A 19154-nucleotide genomic window follows, 5' to 3' on the forward strand; every position below is an offset into this window, starting at 1 on the left:
TATTGGTCACCTTGTTCGAACACTTATTTGATACCCAGATTCTCCCTAACCAATTTATATAGTTCAGTTATTTTCAAAAAAATATTTTTATGTGTCAAATATCTATGAGTGTGTTTTTCATAGTGTATGCTTTTCGCCAGTTGTCATTTTTGCAATATCCACTGCAATGTGCATGCAGAAGACCAAAATAAGAATTTATTATAATTTTAATAATATAGTTTGAACATTAGTCATGTGCTGGGTGCTTTGAGATACTGCTATTTCTAAAGTTCCATTCCCTGAAAATTTGCAATCTAAAATTAGAAATGGGAACAAATAGGAATGGTTCATGGAGAAAGAAGATCAGTGAAGATGGGAGGCAGCAAAAATGTTTAGCAGCCCATTTCTAAGGTCATATTAATCATATTCTGAAATTTTGAAAAGTGCTAATTTAACTAATGTCTATTATCTCTTTATTTCAATATTACATTCCTTTTCTTCTATGAAATGTGTGTGTTTGTGTGTGAAAGAGAAAAGAGAGAGGAGAGAAACAGAGAGAGAAGTATGGAAAGGAGAGAGAGACATAGATAGATCTACAGAGACCTAGAGGAAGGTGGAGAGGGGAAATATTAAAATTATATGCCTTCGGGCTAGGCCAATAGTAGAGTGGGTAGCCTAGTATAACTCCGGAATACAAATTGTGGAGTAACCCTTAAGGAGCACCATGTGTTGCCCCCAAATTAAAACAACCTTGATAACAACAACAAAAAGCTGCCTCAGTATCAGAGATCAGAAGCACAATCTAGGTTCCATGTATTCTCCTGCACTATGAAATTTTAACAAATGAATTCGATTTTTGAATTTTAAGTTTAGGTTGACAATTTGTGAAGGTGTGATAAAGCAAATTGGTCAATTTATACATGTAAAAAATGACCCTTATGTTAGCTGAATTTTATTTGATAATTTTATTTTTTACTTTAAAAGATAGATGGAGATGGGGCTGTAGTGGTTGTGCAAGTGGTAAGGTATCTGTCTTGCCTGCACTAGCCTAGATGAATCATAGTTCGATCCCCCGACATCCCATATGGTCCCCCAAGCCCAGAGAGATTTATGAGAACATAGCCAGGAGTAACCCCTGACCATCACCAGGTGTGGCCCCAAAAAATCAAAAGCAAAACAACAAAATAAAAAGATAGATGGAGGCAAAAAATATAGATGAGTGCATGAAATCAATTATTTCAAGTATTTACATAATTATCTGTATGTTAAATTATATTTTAGGCAAAGAAAAAGGAAAGTAGACAACATAGACTATTTTACTCTCCATATGGATTTCAGAATCTTTTTGCTACATTTCTTCTGGGTACATTTCTTTCTTAGAAAGTGGAAGTACTATCATATGAGTGCCAATGTACATTCGAGAAGAGCTCAAATGGTAAATATCAGTTGAGGCTACTTTCTCACATCCATCCAAGTGGCAAGGAATAGAACCAAATATCATCTTTGTAGTTCAAGCCAAACCAATGTAAATTTTTCCCTAATAGTTTTTAAAAATTCTATATTTAGTTTCCTTACGTTTGAATGATGAGGCCCAACTTTCATGACTGAAGTGAGGATGAGAGATTTGGAGACTATAAACTCTCAGAACCAATGGATGTTATCTTATGATCAAAAGGGGAAAATCATCAATTTAGCTCTAGAAACAGTACAAGTTGCAGAGAAATAAAATTTAGAAGGAACACAAATATACAATACAAAAATCCCTTCCTCACACCTATATTCATTGCTGTACTATTTACAACTGCCAGACTCTGAAAACAACCAAGATGCCCTTCAACAGATGAATGGCTAAAGAAACTGTGGTACATATACACAATGGAATATTATGCAGCCATCAGGAGAGTTGAAATCATGAAATTTTCCTATACATAGATGTACATGGAATCTAGTATGCTGAGTGAAATAAGCCAGAGGGAGAGAGATAGATGCAGAATAGTCTCACTCATTTATGGGTTTTAAGAAAAATAAGACTTTTTTTTTTGTTTTTTGGGTCACACCCGGCAGCACTCAAGGATTACTCCTGGCTCTATGCTCAGAAATCTCTCCTGGCAAGGTTGAGGGATTATATGGGATGCCGAAATTCAAACCACCATCCTTCTGCATGCAATGCAAATGCCTTACCTCCATGCTATCTCTCTGGCCCCTAAAAGACATTTTTGCAATAATTCTCAGAGACAAAAGGTACAGCTCATGACATGAAGCTCACCACAAAGAGTGATGAGTGCAGTTAGAGAAATAACTACACTGAAAACTATCATAAAAATGTGAATAAACGAGGGAAGTAGAAAGTCTGTCTAGAGTACAGGTGGTGATGGATTGGGGAGAAGGGAGACTTGGGACATTGGGATGTTGCACTGGTGAAGGGGGGTGTTCTTTACATGACTGAAACCCAACTATAATCAATCATATTTGTAATCAAGGTGTTTAAATAAATATATTAAAAATTTAGAAGATTTGGGTCCCTTTCCTCTTCAAGGTTATTTATAAGATATTCAATCTTGGTAGAATATAATGAGGGCTGTTGAATGAAGGATGAATGACGGCTAGTGAAAAATTTTTTCTATTTATTTTTCTTCTCTGTATCTTTTTAGTTAGAACTTGAGTCATTGTCTCAGTAAGCTTATACTGAACTCAAAATTTTTCACTCATATTCTTGTGATAATATAATGAATATTGGACTCTTATTATCTCTTTAATTATCCTTTGTAGGTTATTGAGAATCTTTTTGAAATAATACTTGGAGATAGATTTTTTAAAATTCTAAAAATCTATATAAATGATAGCTACATTCTTAAAAATTAAATTGTAATTATGGTATTATCTTTTTATTAGTATACAGTGGATATGCTTCAGGAAATCTGATTTTGCCAGTTTAAATGATTTTTTGTATAAAGCATTTGAAAATTATTAGAAAGCAAGTGTTTATATACTCTAGCCAACCAATTTTAACTGACAATCTGGCAGAGAAAAGCAAAAGGAAGTAGAACTCCTGCTTGAGCTAAATTTTATGGAGAAAAGATCTTCAACACATTAAGCTTCCTTTATCAGAGTCTGGTACGCTCATATTTACCAAACTGAGTCAGGGGTCTGATCTAGGTGGATGAACAGAGCTGAGATCTTATATGTTCTCAAGAGATAAGAATACTGACACTGATGATATTATAGTAATGGAAATTTTGTCTTCATGTCAAGGTTAATCATCTTAAGTTGACTGCCAACCTTGCTTAAACATTGTGTCCAAAATTGAATGATGATGTATATGAATCACCAAGTATGTTTTCTTGTTAGGGGAAGTGTATTTCTGTTGATTTTATTAAAAAAAATGAAGATGCTTTGATCTGTTGGAAACCAATGTAGAGGCATAGAGGTTCAGGATAGAAGAGGGTAACGGGATAGATGAAAAAGCAGATGGCAATTGCTGTCATTAAATTGAACAATTAATGTCAATTAGAATAAGAATAAAATTTAAAAAATAAATAAAAATCTTTTTATAAACAGGAATTTAGTCTATTAAACAGGAAATAGTCTATTAATCCTGTGCATTCCAATATTTTATCACCACATCTCTTTAAGTCTTACAGCAGTTCCTTTAAGTTAATATTGCTAGTATTCATTATCATGGATCTATTTTGCAGATGCACTATAATAATACTGAATAATTTGTCTAGCAGCATACAGATAGTGAGTAATTAAGACAACAGCATATATGATTATGCTGTCTTGAGGGAAAGAAGGCTATACGCATGTATAGATGCCCCCTTGGTGATTCAAGCAGTATGCATATGCAATTTGTATTTAATACAAGGTTTCAAGTGAATTAATATATTAGCCTTAATAGTTTAATTTGGGAGTAGGAAGACTGTATATAAATATGAAAAAGTCACTTAAATGCCTTGATTTTTCCTTTTAAAATACAGAGATGATGAAAAGTCCTTGTTTATATTTGTTTAAATGGAAGTCAGAAATATAATATACTTATCCTTTTGATATATATCTGGTTATTTCCCATAAAGTAATTAAAACAGAATCTACTTCTGATATCTTTAGAATTTTAAAGGGAAATTCTCAAATTGTTCAAATAAACTAACCTGATTATTTTCCATCTAAATCACCAGTACATATTTAATCTTATTTCTGATATTGGAAATGTTTTAGTAACTCTGAAGAATGATAAGGAAGTTATGTTTTCTATTGGGAAAAAAAGCCAAGTATTATTTTTGAGTCCAGTAGTTGTGTACTTAGATCCTAGATGATTTCTTAAGTTTCTCTACATTTACTTATTCTTCTATGTGGTGTAAATGATAAAGTGGCTAACCAGCCAAAAAAGCACTCAATTGCAGCAATGCAAGGGAAAAGGCAAAGTATTATCTAATTGAATTGCAAACACCAGTTCTTTTACCAGAGATCTAAAGAGAGAAATAATGTTGCTCTCCAAAAGCTGGTATTTATTGTTTTTGCTTTGGTTTTTAAATGCCCAACTTGATGTGCTGTGAAGAACAGAACTTCAAACAGCAATTGCCATCTACTTTTTCATCTATCTCGTTACCCTCTTCTATTTTGAACCTCTTGGTTACCAACAGATCAAAGCATCTTCATTTTTATTGTTAATAAAACCTACAGGAAAAATACCAATACACTCAAAGATAAGAGGACACACATTTTTTTTCATAGCCTCTTTTATTTGTCTTTTTCATGGAGGTGACTACACAGGACTGCCATTTTGGGGAATGTGCTAGATCTGAGGTTTTTAGTTTGTGTCAAAATTATACATCTATGTATGTCATATGTATTTATCTATGATTACTTAAATTTTGACTCTTACAAAACTTGATAGAACTTAAATTCCTGACGCCAAAGATATTGCATTGTATGGCATGTAGGGCACTTTTCTTGCATGTGGTTGACCAGGGATTTTGATCACCAGCATTCCATATGGTTCCCAGAATGCACCAAAAGTGATTCCATACTCAGAGCCAGGAGTAATCCATGAGCTTCTTCGGGTGTGGTGAAAAAAAAAAAAACTAGAACAAAATAAAAAAATATACCCTCAATTTTCTGAGCTTGATTTATAAAGATGTCTGTCTTATGTTCTGAGAAACCATCCGGAATCAACACTTTTGATAAAACAACTTGGAGGAATTTCATACATTTTTTTTAAAGAAGAATAAACACAGTCATCATCTCTTGCACTCATTTGGCATTTTTGAGTTTTCAAAATGCTTGCACATACATATTCAGTTCTATGAGGTAGATAGAAATGATTATTCCCATTTTGAGGATAAAAAAAAGACTCAGTTTAGCAATGCTTTTCTCACTGTGCTCCCACACTTGTCAATTTCTCTGGATTCTTCACATTAGTTCACCTTTTATTTTGGAGTGGGGAGTGGTGAGGGGGCATCAAACTGCAAAAGACTAGGACACAACAGCCAACTGCAAAGACAGCCACCATTATAGGTACCTGCCTTTTTCAAGAATGAGATAAGACTGATAGCCAAAGAAGACTGAGGAATCGCGCACATTTCTCCAATTAATAATGTGACCAGTGGATTTTCAAGTTATTCCTTTTTCCTTATCCGCATACTTAGTGTGTGGTTTGTAGAACTACAGATCCACTGCTCTGATTCATTCACACAACTGTTTTGCTTCATGGGCTGTGTCCATTCCAACTGAAACTGGGCTTTTCCCTAGTCAAGCCACCTTTCCTATTAATATCTCCTGCTCCTGGTCTGCTAGATAAGACCGTCACCACTGTCATGTCTAAGCCATGTAAGTTCCGGGTTTTCAGCATACAGATTTAAGGGCTTGTCTATGCAGCCTCACAGGCCTCCAAAGCTTCATGGCCTACATCAATTTCTGCTAGGCTCCAGGTTTGTGTTCACATCTAGAGTCCTTGGTGCGTCTTTGACTCTCATGTCTACTTTAAGTAGTTTCTAGCACCTGTGTTTTCTTTGCTCTCTCGTCTGTCTGTTTGGAAGCCATCCACTGAATCTTTTGGCACTATCTTTCATGATCAGCAAAGGTTGTTCCAAACAGAAATGAGGGTGGAGAATTTGGGATATTTGAAGGCAAGTTGATGAGATTTGCAAGTTCAATAGTCGATGGCAGGCCTTCATGTAGATGTAATATCACTTTTGCATTTTCAACATCATTCATGCTCCATGTTAACTTGGATTACATCGCCTTTCTTAACTTCCTGGTATTCAGCAGTTACCACAAGCTCTCTTGAGGACTCCATTGAACTCCAGACCTGTTCTTTGCCTGTTCTCGCAGCATCTCCATTGGTGCAGGCTACTCACTTTTAGGATGGAATTAACATTCAGTCAGAGTCAGTCCAGAGTCAGGAAACGCGCCATTCAAGAACCCAGAAACTTTCCTCCACACCTTTTCTGAAAAAGAACAGAAGGGGAGGTTCCGCAGAAAGATCCAAGTGACCACTATGACTTTGCCCAGCGTCCCCTGCCTTCCTCCCCAAACCGAGAACCTGGTCTCCAAGAGGCAGACAGCCCTCTCTCTAGACTCCCATGCCCTCTATACCTGGTTCTCCACATCCAGGTTCCTTTTTCTGGCCGGCGATTGTGTTTCCTCTTGGGGGATGGGGGGAGAAGGGGGACCGAGTGGACCCGAGCTGCAGTTCCATGACTCTGCCTCTGAGAATTTCTCATCCGAACCTCAATCACGTAGGATTGCGTAGAGAGGAGGAAAGGGGAGCGACAGAAGACAGCGAAGGGGGAGAAGAGGGGGTGTCTGGAGGGAGAAGAGGGCGTCTGGGAGTTGAGGGTGCTAGCTCAGGGAGCACCTTGCTCCGGGAGCACCCCTACCCCCCCCAAGGAATCCCACCTGGGCGGTTCTTGAACTCTAGGGCAGGTGGGCGAGTGGCAAAGGAGGGATTAGGCTGCCGGCTGGCTCCTACGTCCCACTCGCCTTCCCGAAGGCTGTCAGACAGATCTGCTAGGAGTTGCCTGCGGAGCTCAGAGCTCGCCTTCCAGCCGGGCGAGTGAGTCGGCCCGCAGCCTCTGCACCTGAATGGGATTCCACCCTGAGCGCCCCCTCGGGGGCTCAGGGGAGGCGATCGCGCCAAGGCGAGGGACCCCCCGCTAGTCCTCGACTCGGAGTTGCCCGAGTTGGCTGCCGTCCCTTTCCCCGCTGCCTGCCTGACCCCAGCTCCAGAGTCTGCATCGGGGCTCCGGAGCCCGGGTAGGGTGGGGAGGGTTTCCTAACGGGGATTCCCCGCCTGCACCTTCCCACTCTCTCTCCCCCCCCCCAATTCCCGGGGTGCCGGACCATGGTGGGCAGCTCCGAGCCAGAGCCGCAGCTACCCCGCACGGACCTGTCTCGTCTGCCGCCGGCGCCCGCCCCACTCGAGCCGAACCGGGATGGGCCGCGCGGGACTGAGCGACCGGCCTGGTCTGGCGTCGGGCGGGTAACAATTCCCCTCTGATCTGCTGGGGGGCTAAGGGGTTGCAACCGGAGCCCGGGAGAGGGTTGGAGGGCGCGGGCTGGCCAGGCGAGGGTCCGATCCCGAGCCCCGCTTGCTCCCTCGCTCGCTTTTCCTCCGAGCCACCCCACCGGTGGGTAGGTGACCCGGGCGGGCCGTGGCGGGCAGCTCCCGGGGAAAGAGGCGCGAGTGGGCGCCGAGCAGGAGAGGAGGACACCCCTTCTTCGACCTCGCCCCCTTGGCAGGGGGGCAGACTCGAGTCATTCCAGATTTAGGATCCCCTAAATCATCACCACCAAGCTTGCTCGGCCAAGCCCGCCCGCCCTCCCTCCCCGCTCCACTCTCGGGACCCCGTCTCGCCTCGCCTCTCCTCTCCTCTCCGCGGGTGACTCCCTTCCAGGGGGGTGCCTGGCCCTCGAGGATCTCCCTCCCTCCCTTCCTGCCTGCCTGCCTCCTCCCTCTCTCCATCCCTCCTGCCCCCCTCCAGGCCTCCCCTGCGCCTCCCGCTCCTTCGCCGCGCATCTCAGCGCTCTCCGCAGCTGGAAACAGCTGCCCCCGCCAGGCTCCCCCTTTCCCAGACTCGCTTGGGGCTTGAACCGCTCCCCCTTGCTTGGAGCCTTCGGAATCCCCGAACTCGGGGCCCTCCCCCGGGAGGACCGCAGCCGCGCGACGATGCATCCCGGACGGACCTCCTAAGCGCTCCAGAACTGCGGGACAGCGCGGGGGGACAGTGGCATCGCCGCTTTGCTTTCCTTTCCTTTCCTTCCCTCTCTGGGCTTTTCTTTTCTTTTCTTTTTTTCCTCTAGGAACGTGTCTTCACTTTTTATTATTTTTTTTTAATTTTTTTTAGCATTTCTTTTTCCTGCCGGAGGGGGCCTGGGAGAGACCGGGGTTGGTAGACGGGGCTCGTGTGTCTGTGTCTGTCTGTGTCTGTGTCTCGCTCTTGCACGGACACCTTGAGCACGCTGGCGCCTCTCTCCCACGGGGGTTCGGGTTCGGCTGGCCCTTCTGGACGTCCTCCCGCACCCGGGCACTCGGGACTCCGCACTCAGTGTGACCCCAATCCCCCCCACCCCTAGTCCTGCCTGGATGCGGATCGCCGGGTGCCACCACCCGCGACCTGTGTCACTGCGAGGCCTGACTCCCCCGCCTCCCGCCGCCGCCAGCGGTTTGGGGAAGTTCACATCTGGATCTCCACACTCGGGTTTTTTGGAATCCGTGTCTCGCCACTGCCCAGACTCAGACTTACCTGGTGGGCGCCGCCGGGGTTGCGGGACTGCGGCCGCCACCCATCCTAGCACTGCCGCCACGCCGCGCGCCGCTCCCGTCCCTCCCGGCCGGCCCTCCCGGCCGCCCAGGTCCTGCCCTCGTCCCCAGGATCGCCAGCCCCAGGGCAGGTGGAGCGCCGTGGAGCCCCGGGCCCGCGCTGAGCCGCTATGGCTGCGGCGATCGCCAGCTCCCTGATCCGGCAGAAGCGACAGGCGAGGGAGTCCAACAGCGACCGGGTGTCGGCCTCCAAGCGCCGCTCCAGCCCCAGCAAAGACGGGCGCTCCCTGTGCGAGAGGCACGTTCTCGGGGTATTCAGCAAAGTGCGCTTCTGCAGCGGCCGCAAGAGGCCGGTGAGGCGGAGACCAGGTCAGTAGCTGCCCGGAGAGTGGGGTTCTGGCCACCATCCTGTCTGTCACCCTCCTCCCCACTTCCAAGCACTTGCGGGCAGCCCCGCCAGGGAAGCAGGAACCTCCCCTTCCTTCCATCTGGGTTCCCTTCCACCTTCATTTCCAGGCGTCTCGCTTTGACTTTGCCCTACCATTTAAGAGCTTCTGGCTCAATTTTTAGAAAACACTTTTTGGACCTTCGTGAAGCCACGGTTGGATTGGGCTGAGTACTTTATGTGGAACTTGCAATTCCTGTTCCTAGTTCTGGGGTAGCTTGCAGAGACCACAAGCTCCCAAACCTTGCTCACACTCAACCTGTCCATGTGTAGTTCCTCCCTTTCTCCTTCCCTCCAACCTTTCCTCCATACTTCCCCGTCCATCCGTCCATCCGTCCATCCATCCATCCGTCCGTCCGTCCGTCCGTCCGTCCGTCCATCCATCCATCCATCCATCCATCCATCCATCCATCCATCCATCCATCCATCCATCCATCCATCCGTCTTTAACCTGCTTATAACACTTGCATTTAAATAATGCTCCCTACATATACCATGATATTCAGCTTGGTTATGAACACATAAAGTTACTTTGTAAACACCACCTGGACTTAATTTATTTTTTCTTTTCGCCAGCAACACATCGTGTTTCCTCTTTCAGACATCGAGATCAATTTCTCATAAGCACATCCTCCCACCATCCCATCATTTCCTTCCTTCATAGACTTCCTTTCCCTAATCACTTCCTCTATTATTTTTGTGGTTTTAAAAGACTTTACTCATTCATTTTCCTGTGCTATCGCTCCTATTTGTATACTCTTACTTTGGGAGACATTAACAGATCAATGTAGGATTGGCAGTTTGATACCAAGGAGAGTAAAGACAGCTTCCGTTTTTCAGAGATTTTCTTGGCAAAGGTGATGAAGCTCATTCTCTTCCTTAAACTCAGATGGTTGTGTTTACACTGAACTGGACTAGCTTAACTTTCAAAATGATTCTTTCCAGCCAGCCAGCATAGTTTCCCATCTTGAGGGAATGAAAACAGAATTGCTAAAATCTGTGTTTCTTCCAGACTTTATTGATCCTCTGGGTGTGGCCCACAGCACATTGACAGTCTGTTCTGACTTGGGATCACTTCAAGGAAAGCCTGTCTAGAAATCCTACTCTGTGATCAGTTGACTACTCAGGTTGGCATTTTTGCAACTCACCTGGGTTCCAGGAATGGAATAGCATCATTGAGTGAGAAAAGTGTTTGCGAACTCTGGTTGACTGGCTCAGAGTTAGTTCAGAAGGTGGTATTAAGCCTTGTGAAGAAACTATCTCATTTCTTCCTTTGAAATGTCACTCCTCACTGGGCTTATTTTCTTAGTTTTAAAGTTCAGGAGTAAAAAAAATATAACGATCATCCTAAGACAGGAGGCAGTAAAGTGTGTCAGTTTTGCATTCAATCACTATAGTCAGTTTCTTAAAGATTTATGGAAAAATGAGTTACTTGTGAATAGCATAGTATATGGTTCACATCATAAATAACTCATATCAGGAAACTTAAATCCCTTGTTCTGTTGTACATGGATCTTTTATAGACTATTTTCTTTCTGGGTTTCTGTGATCTTTAAAGGATTATTTTTTTCAAGACATCTTAATTTTGGGAGTAGGTTCTTGAGCTGTATTTAGGGAAATTATATGATGTTTGTGAATTAAACCTACTCTGAGACTCAGTTAAAAGCAAGGTAATAAAAGTAAGATAGGCTATTTTTTGTGAGTAGGTAAGATACATTCTTCTGATCTTTGTTCAGGTTGGTTTGGAGATGAATTATTGCATGGAATTATTTTGCATTGAAGAAATGTACTATTGTTTGTTCCTCTCTGTGTCTTATTAATTAATTTTTTTAGTATTTTAGTTGAAAACAGAATTTGAGGAACTGGGAGGTCACTATTTTCTTAGGTGTTCAATTGATCTGCTTTTCTTTTTCACCTACTTGGCTTACATCCTAGCAGAGATGATTCTGACTGGTGACTTTCTTTAGCTGTAATGTCATAGTAACAGTCTAGAAGAAAGACCATAGAACCTACTAAGACTTGCCCAATGAGTGTGTTCTGATGCAAAGCTTAGAAGAATGAGTGTTTGGGGTGCTGAGAAGCTTTTGGGAAAGATGATAGTGTGCTATTATCGTTACTACAAAGCCCAATAATCTGTTGATTTGCTGTCAGCAACCATGATTCACATAGCATGGGAAGGACCTATTTATAGAGAGATAGCCCCCTCCACATCTACATTCCAGAAAGTATTCTTAAACACAATTGGGAGATAGATGATAAACATTGAAAAATAATTATCTGGGATAATGTCTTATAAGTGTATAAATTATATTTTACTTAATATTTGAGTTATAACAGGTCACTTGCTCTTTGAGGTCATATCTTTGTGAGAGGGGAAATGGAACAACTTCTCCTGATAAAGAATTTTTGCTATGAATTTGTCATGTAGCCACATGTTCCATTAACTAGACTTCCCAAGGGAGCATGGATGAGCCAATGAACTAGTCAAATATTGGATATGGAAGGCTACCCCATAGAGTGCCTTTTGGTCACTTGCATTAGTTCACTAAGTTCTGAGATGAATAATATTGAGACTTTAAGGGAGAACCTGAGGATCCCATAGTAAAGTTCTTAGAATACCAATTCATGATATCATAGAGTTAAAAAGTGAGAATTGGCAAGACAAAATCTTACATCCCAGAGTTCTAAGGGCATGGTGAACATTATATGCATACCAGGAGCCATTGATGGTTTATTAATTTCTGAGGTGAAATTCTCATTTTGATTAATAATTCTAGAACCAGAACAAGTTGGTAGTTAAAATAAGATTGATTATACATCTAGATCTATTGCAAAACTGAGACCAGAGATAGAGCCAATTGACATTTTTTGCTTGTAATCTTTTCCATATGATACTGATAAAAAGTAACACAACCAAGTTTTTTGATAAGTGATTTTGTGAAATTTTATATTATGACTATTAACAAATACTGTTATTACTATTAGGTAGTTAATTACTAATAGATAGTTACTATTAGATAATGATGATGGTTAGTCATTAGAACAGAAAGAGTAGAAGAGGTAACTGGTAGAAGAAAGTAATATAGCAATTGGTGTTCTATAGTGACAGTTTTGTTCCTAATATATGTTATAGAAGTAAATGAAATAGTGAAGACATAGAGATAGCACAGGAATTATAAGCCCCTTAGGCATCATATGAGCTAAAGCTCTTTGTATACAAAATTTTGGAGACCTCAAACTGGCAAGGTGAATGATGGAGACTATTCAGCCATAAGAAAGCCTTAGCACATTTCTGTTTTGTAAAATTGTTAATAAAGAAAGAAACATTGCTTTTTGTTTGTTTGTATTTTGGGTAACACCCCGAAATGCTCAGGGTTTACTCTTGATTTTGTACCCAGAGATCAATCTTGTCTAGTCTCAGGGGAAAAGAGAGATGTCCAATTTGTGATATCATAGAGTTAAAAAGTGAGAATTGGCAAGACAAAACCTTACACCCCAGAGTTCTAAGGGCATGATGAACATTAGATGCATACCAGGAACCATTGATGGCTTATTAATTTCTGAGGTGAAATTCTCATTTTGATTAATAATTCTAGAACCAGAACAAATTGGTAGTTAAAATAAGATTGATTATACATATAGAACTATTGCAAAACTGAGATCTTTGGGCTCCAATCCTGGTCAGTTGCATTCAAGGCAAGTGCTATTCCTGGTGTTCTATCACCTCAGTCCAAGGAATGAGCATTATTGTGGTCCTTACTTAGGTCATGGGCAAAGGCCTGTAGGAGCCAGATTTGCAGGAATATTTGTAGCTGGTCTATCCTTGTAATTTATAGACATTTATTTCTTATATTTGTTTGACTTTGGTGGGGGGCCACTCCCAGTGATGCTCAGGGTTTCTCCTGCCTATGTGGTCAGAAATCGCTCCTGGCTTGGGGGACCATATGAGATGCTGGGGGATCTAACTGCAGTCTGTCCTAAGTCATACGCTTGCAAGGTAAACGCCCTACTGCTGCGCCACAGCTTTAGAATATAAATACCTGTAAACATGATTGACTCCTAAATTATTTCTATTCTGATTCAGAAGTTACTGCAGATAATGGATAGCATTTAATATCAAGAAATACAAAGTGTTAATAGGACCTTTGATTAGAATAGCTATAAACCTTGGAGGTCATCCAGCATCACTCTTACTTTTTTTAAATGAAAATGCTGAAAAGTACAGAGTAATTAGAGAAATAAAAATATAAATTATTCAACTGATATTGTGTTTTATTATTTCTTCTGTAAAATTTCTCAAAACAAGAGCACAAAAAATGGTCAGCAATTAGAAATAATTCCTCATCTGAAAAAATGTCAGATACTTTTTGTAATTTAAATATGTTTTGTATTCCCCCACTTTCAGGTTTTTTTTTTAATTTGGTTTTGGGACACACCTGGCTTCACTCATGACTAACCCATCTCAAACTCAGGGTTTCCTCGTATCAGGGCTTGGGGTACAATATGGAATGCCATTGATCTAACCTGTTTGGCTTTGTGCAAGGCAAGCACCTTACCCTCAGTACTCTCTCTGCCCTCTTACAATGATGTAGTATATAATCTTATCAACAACTACTGCTTTTAGCTTGTGGTTTTTTTTTTTTTTTAATTTTGGGCCACACTGGTGGCGCTCAAGGCTTATTCCTGGCTATGCACTCAGAAATCACTCCTGGCCGTCCTAAGTCAGAAGCATGCAAGGCAAACGCCTTACAGTTGCGCCATTGCTCTGGCCCCTACCTTGTATTTTTGAGTCATTTGTGCTCTTCTATATTGATGTTATTAAAATGTTAACATATTGCAATTTATTTTGGCAGATGATATTATTTTTTGGCACATTTTTTAAACTACTACTATCAAATAATCCTTTTACAGAGATGAAAAAACAACACAAAAATAGATACTTCAAGAATACAGATAAGAAAGAAGAAATAATACTTAATGGAGTACAAATTAGTCTTTTATATATTAAACAATTTTGGTCAGTTTTTGGATGAAGAATGGATATATGAATAGGTGATATTTTACAATTATAGCAATTACCTTTATTGCATATTTTAAAAGTATGACTCATGTTTGCACTACAAAATCAGCCTAATTACTATTTGTCTTGATATCTGTTAAAACAACAACAAAAATTTCTCTTCACAAATCCATCCTAGGGTTTACATTGTTTTGTGTGTGTGTGTTTTTTTTTTTTGAATATTTTCCTTAGGCAGTGTATTCTCATCAAATTAAGTTTCCATTGTAATCATGTTTTAAAATAACAATATTCTATGATCTCTTGATTTTTCTCATTCTACAGAAATCTCACCAAGGCACAATTTAGGATTGACTTTATAGTTTTAATGAAGCAGATAGTCTTGAACAGAATTAGAAAAAAAAAGTTACAAGAAATAAGATTATCTCTGTAATTAATGAAACAATAGGGATATTTTGGAATATCTGTAGAAATGAGTACTTTGTCTTTTTTTTTTTCTTAGAGCATTGGGCTTTCCAGTAGTGAAACACCACATAGTTTTTATTTTTTAATGAGATCATGTTTATGTATGATAGCATTGTTTTATTTGTGAAATTTATTAAAATAGTTATCCATTTTTGTATCCACAGATATACTACAAATGTGGTATATCTTTATTTGGACAAAACACAAAGCTCTTCAGTGCAACATAACTGGTGGGTCAATAAATAGAATCCAAATTGTTGTCTACATACAGAGGTCCAAGGCTCTGATGACACTGTCTTTCAGAGTTACCCCAAATCTGTAATATCTATAATTATAGATAGGAAATATAAATTATAATAAAGATACACCACATCTGTGGAATTTAATTCTGAGGTCACTTTATAAGCATCCGAGAGACCCATCATGATCATGTCATTATCTCATCATGTTGAGTCAAGAAAACAGAATCTACTGAACTAACCCAATTTATTTAGAAGCTGCACAACTATTGTGGGGAGGGAACTCTGCAAAGCTCAAGGAAGCACAGAGTGTGAAAATGGGACTTTTATTGTGCTGCTTTGCTCAGGTAGAACTTGTGAAAGGACAGGCAGGAAGTGAAATCTTTAGGTCTGTACTGAAGCGTCTACACTGCGGCTTTGTTATGATGTGTGATCTAGGTCTCTAGCTAGTACGATGTGTCTGAATGTGAGAAGCCTCAAAAGTATCAGGGGATGCCTCTTGGGGCATCGAAGGATACACTGGGGACATGACTCTGGGGATAGGCTTTCTTGACTTTAAACATAACAATTGTTTCAGGTGTTTTTGACTATAAAGAAGTTAATAATAAGGTTAGGAAAGTGCTGCAGGAATTAGTCATTTTTGTTTGCTAGTGTACTTTTCATTTAATATTTGTTAAGTTTAAGGAACAGTGTAGCATACAGCTTTAAGTTACATGCATATCCAGACTTTGGTGTAGAATTCCAATTCTGGGTACATTATTTCGAAGAACATTAGGCAACTTTCCTTGTGATTTTGTGCCTTGGTGTGCTATCTCTAGAATAAAGTCAAGAAATGTGTCCCTGAGGAAGTCATTTAAGCTGAATTCTAAAGAATGAGACAGGCAAAGAGGAATGAGGAATATTAAAGGCAGGTGAGAACAACTTGCAGAAAGGTGAGGAGATTGATGATTTTGAAGAAGCTAACATGTAGGTGGAGCAGTAAAAAGGGAAAGAAGCGGTACAGATGATGCTAATAAATTTGGCAAAGGTTAAGTTGTGCCTTGAAAACCCTCAGAGGAATTCTTTGTTTTTATTTATTTATTTATTTATTTATTTATTTATTTATTTATTTATTTATTTATTTTGGTTTGGGGCCACACCCAGCCATGCTCCTGGCTCTTCACTCAAAAATGTTTCTGACAGGCTTGGTGGACAATATGGGATGCTGAGGTTTTAAACCCAGTCCATCCCGGGTGTCTGCATGCATGGCAAATGCACTACTGCTGTGCTATCACTCTGACCTGAAATTTTGTGTTTTAATCTAGGATTCAAAGAGTTAAAAGTAGAAGGTGACATGATTGATATAAGTGACTGGCATCTTTGAATGAGCATTCTGGCATTGGAGAAGGAAGTAGGTTGCAGAGGAGACAGAGTGGAAGCAAAGGAAATGGTAGGAGGCTGGGTTATCCTGTAGGAGTAGCAGTTCTCCAAGTGTGATATTGAGGCCGTAAGAACAGTTTGGAGCCTTTAGTGAAGCAAGAGGATCTAAGATAAAACTATTTTATAATAAGAATGATGATTTGCTTTACAATTATTTTGTTATAAGTAACCAGTGGAGTTTTCTAGATACTAAGGGGTATCTCCACAGTCATCTGAAAGGACTGTTAATTATTTTCTTCTTTTCAACCACATATTTGTTGAGGCCAGAGTATCTTTATATATTTTAACTATAAAGTTCTATCACAAGCAATTACACACAGAGAATTTTGCAACTCCAGTTGATTAGTAGGCCTCACATTCAAGACGTAAACACACATATAAAGTAATTTTTTCCACTTGTTGACTTTGTCTTGAAAATATTGTTTTGCTTCATTAAAATATGATATTTGTGTTCAGTTTTGGATTCTGGCTAGCAAGTATAGTGTTTAGAGACATTGAGACAACTCCAAAGGTACTTGGGCACCAACACAGGGTGTCTCAATGCTCTGATGGGCAGTGGAGCATTATTTAAGCCCCCAGAGTTTACTTATGGTGCTCTGTGGACCCTTGTGGTGTTTGAGTTCAAAATCCAATCCTTGCATGTAGAAGGCATGTGCCATGGACTATTGAGTATTTTTCCTTGGCCCTACTGTATTTTTTATTATTTATTAAAATATTTTAATGCAAGTTTTGTTATTTTCAAAGATAAATAGTTGAAATTTTTGTTCTCATTTTTATTTATTTATTAATTTATTCATTCATTTAATTTTTGGTTTTTGGGTCACACCCAGTGGTGCTCAGGTACTCAGGGGTTACTCCTGGTTCTGCACTCAGAAATTGCTTCTGGCAAGCTCTTCTCTCTGGCCGCTTTGTTCTCATTGTTAACACGAAAAGCATTGAAAATTTGAAACCACACAAACCAAAGTTTTAGGGGTTACTCTGATGTTTATTTATTTCTAAATTCTGAGAGCTAAGAATGTTGGAAATGCTCTTCAAGGCAATTGATAATGTTAATATAAAATAATGACATCAATGACGGTGAATTTGAGTAAAAGTTGTTGTGAAAGAAGAATAATTTGTTTATACCTGTATAAGAATCAATGATGGTAAGGGGTCAGAATGATTTCTGGCTAACCAGTACTTAGGGTCATCTGAGACAGAGAAAAGCTAGAAGAAAAGAAACGGTTTTTAGTGTGTAAAAAAAATAGAAATTTCAACTGTAAATCTCTGTAGAATGCTCAAGTCAATAATCTGTAATTAGTAATATTTTTTTCAATAATTTGATAAAATTTGAAGATTTCTATAAGGCTATTTTATTCATAATATTTTAATACTGATTTTCCTTTGTCTGTTTGTATATCCTTTCATTTATTTTCCTCTTTGTTTACCTTGTGGTTGTTGCTAGGACTGGGCATTGCCCATGCTTCCTGGTAGTGAGGGGTGAGAGTTGCACAACTTCAATTGTGCTCACAGATACTGGTTTTAGTGAGCTGAAGATCATACACTGTTAAGACAGTAGAGATCTCAAGGACCCCATATGCCTGCAAAACTGCTCACCCTTCTCTACTAATCTAAGGCCATTCTCTAAATGCTCATGTTTTGGGGAGAGAAAAATATTAAGGAAGAGGGAAAGAGAACACCCTCTAGATTTTAAAACTGAGGCAAAACAATTGTTATTTAACTGACTTCAAAGGATAACTGCATTCAGAACTGAGTATTGCCTTAAGATGTGCTCTCATAGGTATGACACATGGGAGGACTTTATGTGCATTTGAGCTAAGTTTATTTTGGCTTTGTATCATCAAAATAAACTATAAATATATCTTTATTTGCCTGCCAGGGGGCTGTTCATTTGTTTGGTGTGAGATATCTGGACATCCAGAGGCTTCCTGTTTCTAATCACTTATTTTATTGTCACTTTATTGGCATTTGAGTGTATGTAGATTTTCCATAATGATTTTCCAGAAGTCAACAACAAGGGCCCCAATGTCCAAGGCCACTGTAGTTTCTCTAGGAAGCACACTGTTGATTGCCTCTAGGGAGAAGTAAGACAGGAGTCAAATAAATTGTCTGAATTGAATCACAGAATGTTATGGTTTTGAGATTATCTAGGCCAGCAATTCTTAGCCCTACTGCAAATTGAAATCAACTTGATGAGTTTTTTTTTTTTAAAAAAAACGAGCTAATGCCATATCTCTAGAAAATTCAGTTTTGAGTGTTTATTATGGAATCCAGAAATCAGAAATTGTTAAGTTTGTTTTTAACTGCATTAACTATTTTACTGAATAGTCAGGATTGAGAACTCCCAACTTGATCCTCTCTCATTATTTAGTAGTTATAGTTATTTAACAAGAAATAATTGCCTTAATTTTTAATGCCTTTAGGAACACATTTATATGTTTAAAAGTGTGTATGCTAATTGAATTATAATGAGTCCTTTCTTTTGCTTGTTTGTTGAATCAAGTGTTTTATGCTACGTGAAACCTGAGTCGCAGTATGTTATGTTTCGGTTCCTCAGCTTCCTGTCTAGTATGTGAGTTCCAAGTTCCTATGGCCTATTTATCATTAGATTTTCAGCACTTCTTATAATACCTATATCACTGGTCATAACAAAGAATTAAATGACTAATGGACTCACTTGGGTACTACCTTTACCATAAGCTGCAAAGCCCTATGCATTCTTAGGTAAAATTTTTAATTCTCTAAGAAGGATGCTGAGATATAGCAAATCTTTGGCTTTTAAGTTAAAAAAGACAAATAATAGTAAGTTTTGGATTTGAACTTGCTTGT

The 19154-nt window shown here is 39.8% G+C and overlaps 1 protein-coding gene across 3 annotated transcripts in view; it reads left to right on the forward strand.

The window, feature by feature from the left end:
- Positions 1 to 19154, forward strand: part of FGF12 (fibroblast growth factor 12) — a 575923-nt gene that overhangs the window by 314263 nt on the left and 242506 nt on the right. The window contains exon 1 of one of the 3 annotated variants that reach the window (XM_049775998.1): positions 8266 to 9109. The exons of the other annotated variants lie outside the window; for them this stretch is intronic. Coding sequence (XP_049631955.1) covers positions 8911 to 9109 — 199 coding nt within the window. The 5' untranslated portion in view covers positions 8266 to 8910. Of the gene's footprint in view, positions 1 to 8265; positions 9110 to 19154 lie in introns of those variants that run through there. 3 annotated transcript variants of the gene reach the window in all.

Source organism: Suncus etruscus, chromosome 6 (genome assembly GCF_024139225.1).
Source record: "Suncus etruscus isolate mSunEtr1 chromosome 6, mSunEtr1.pri.cur, whole genome shotgun sequence".
Taxonomy (NCBI): domain Eukaryota; kingdom Metazoa; phylum Chordata; class Mammalia; order Eulipotyphla; family Soricidae; genus Suncus; species Suncus etruscus.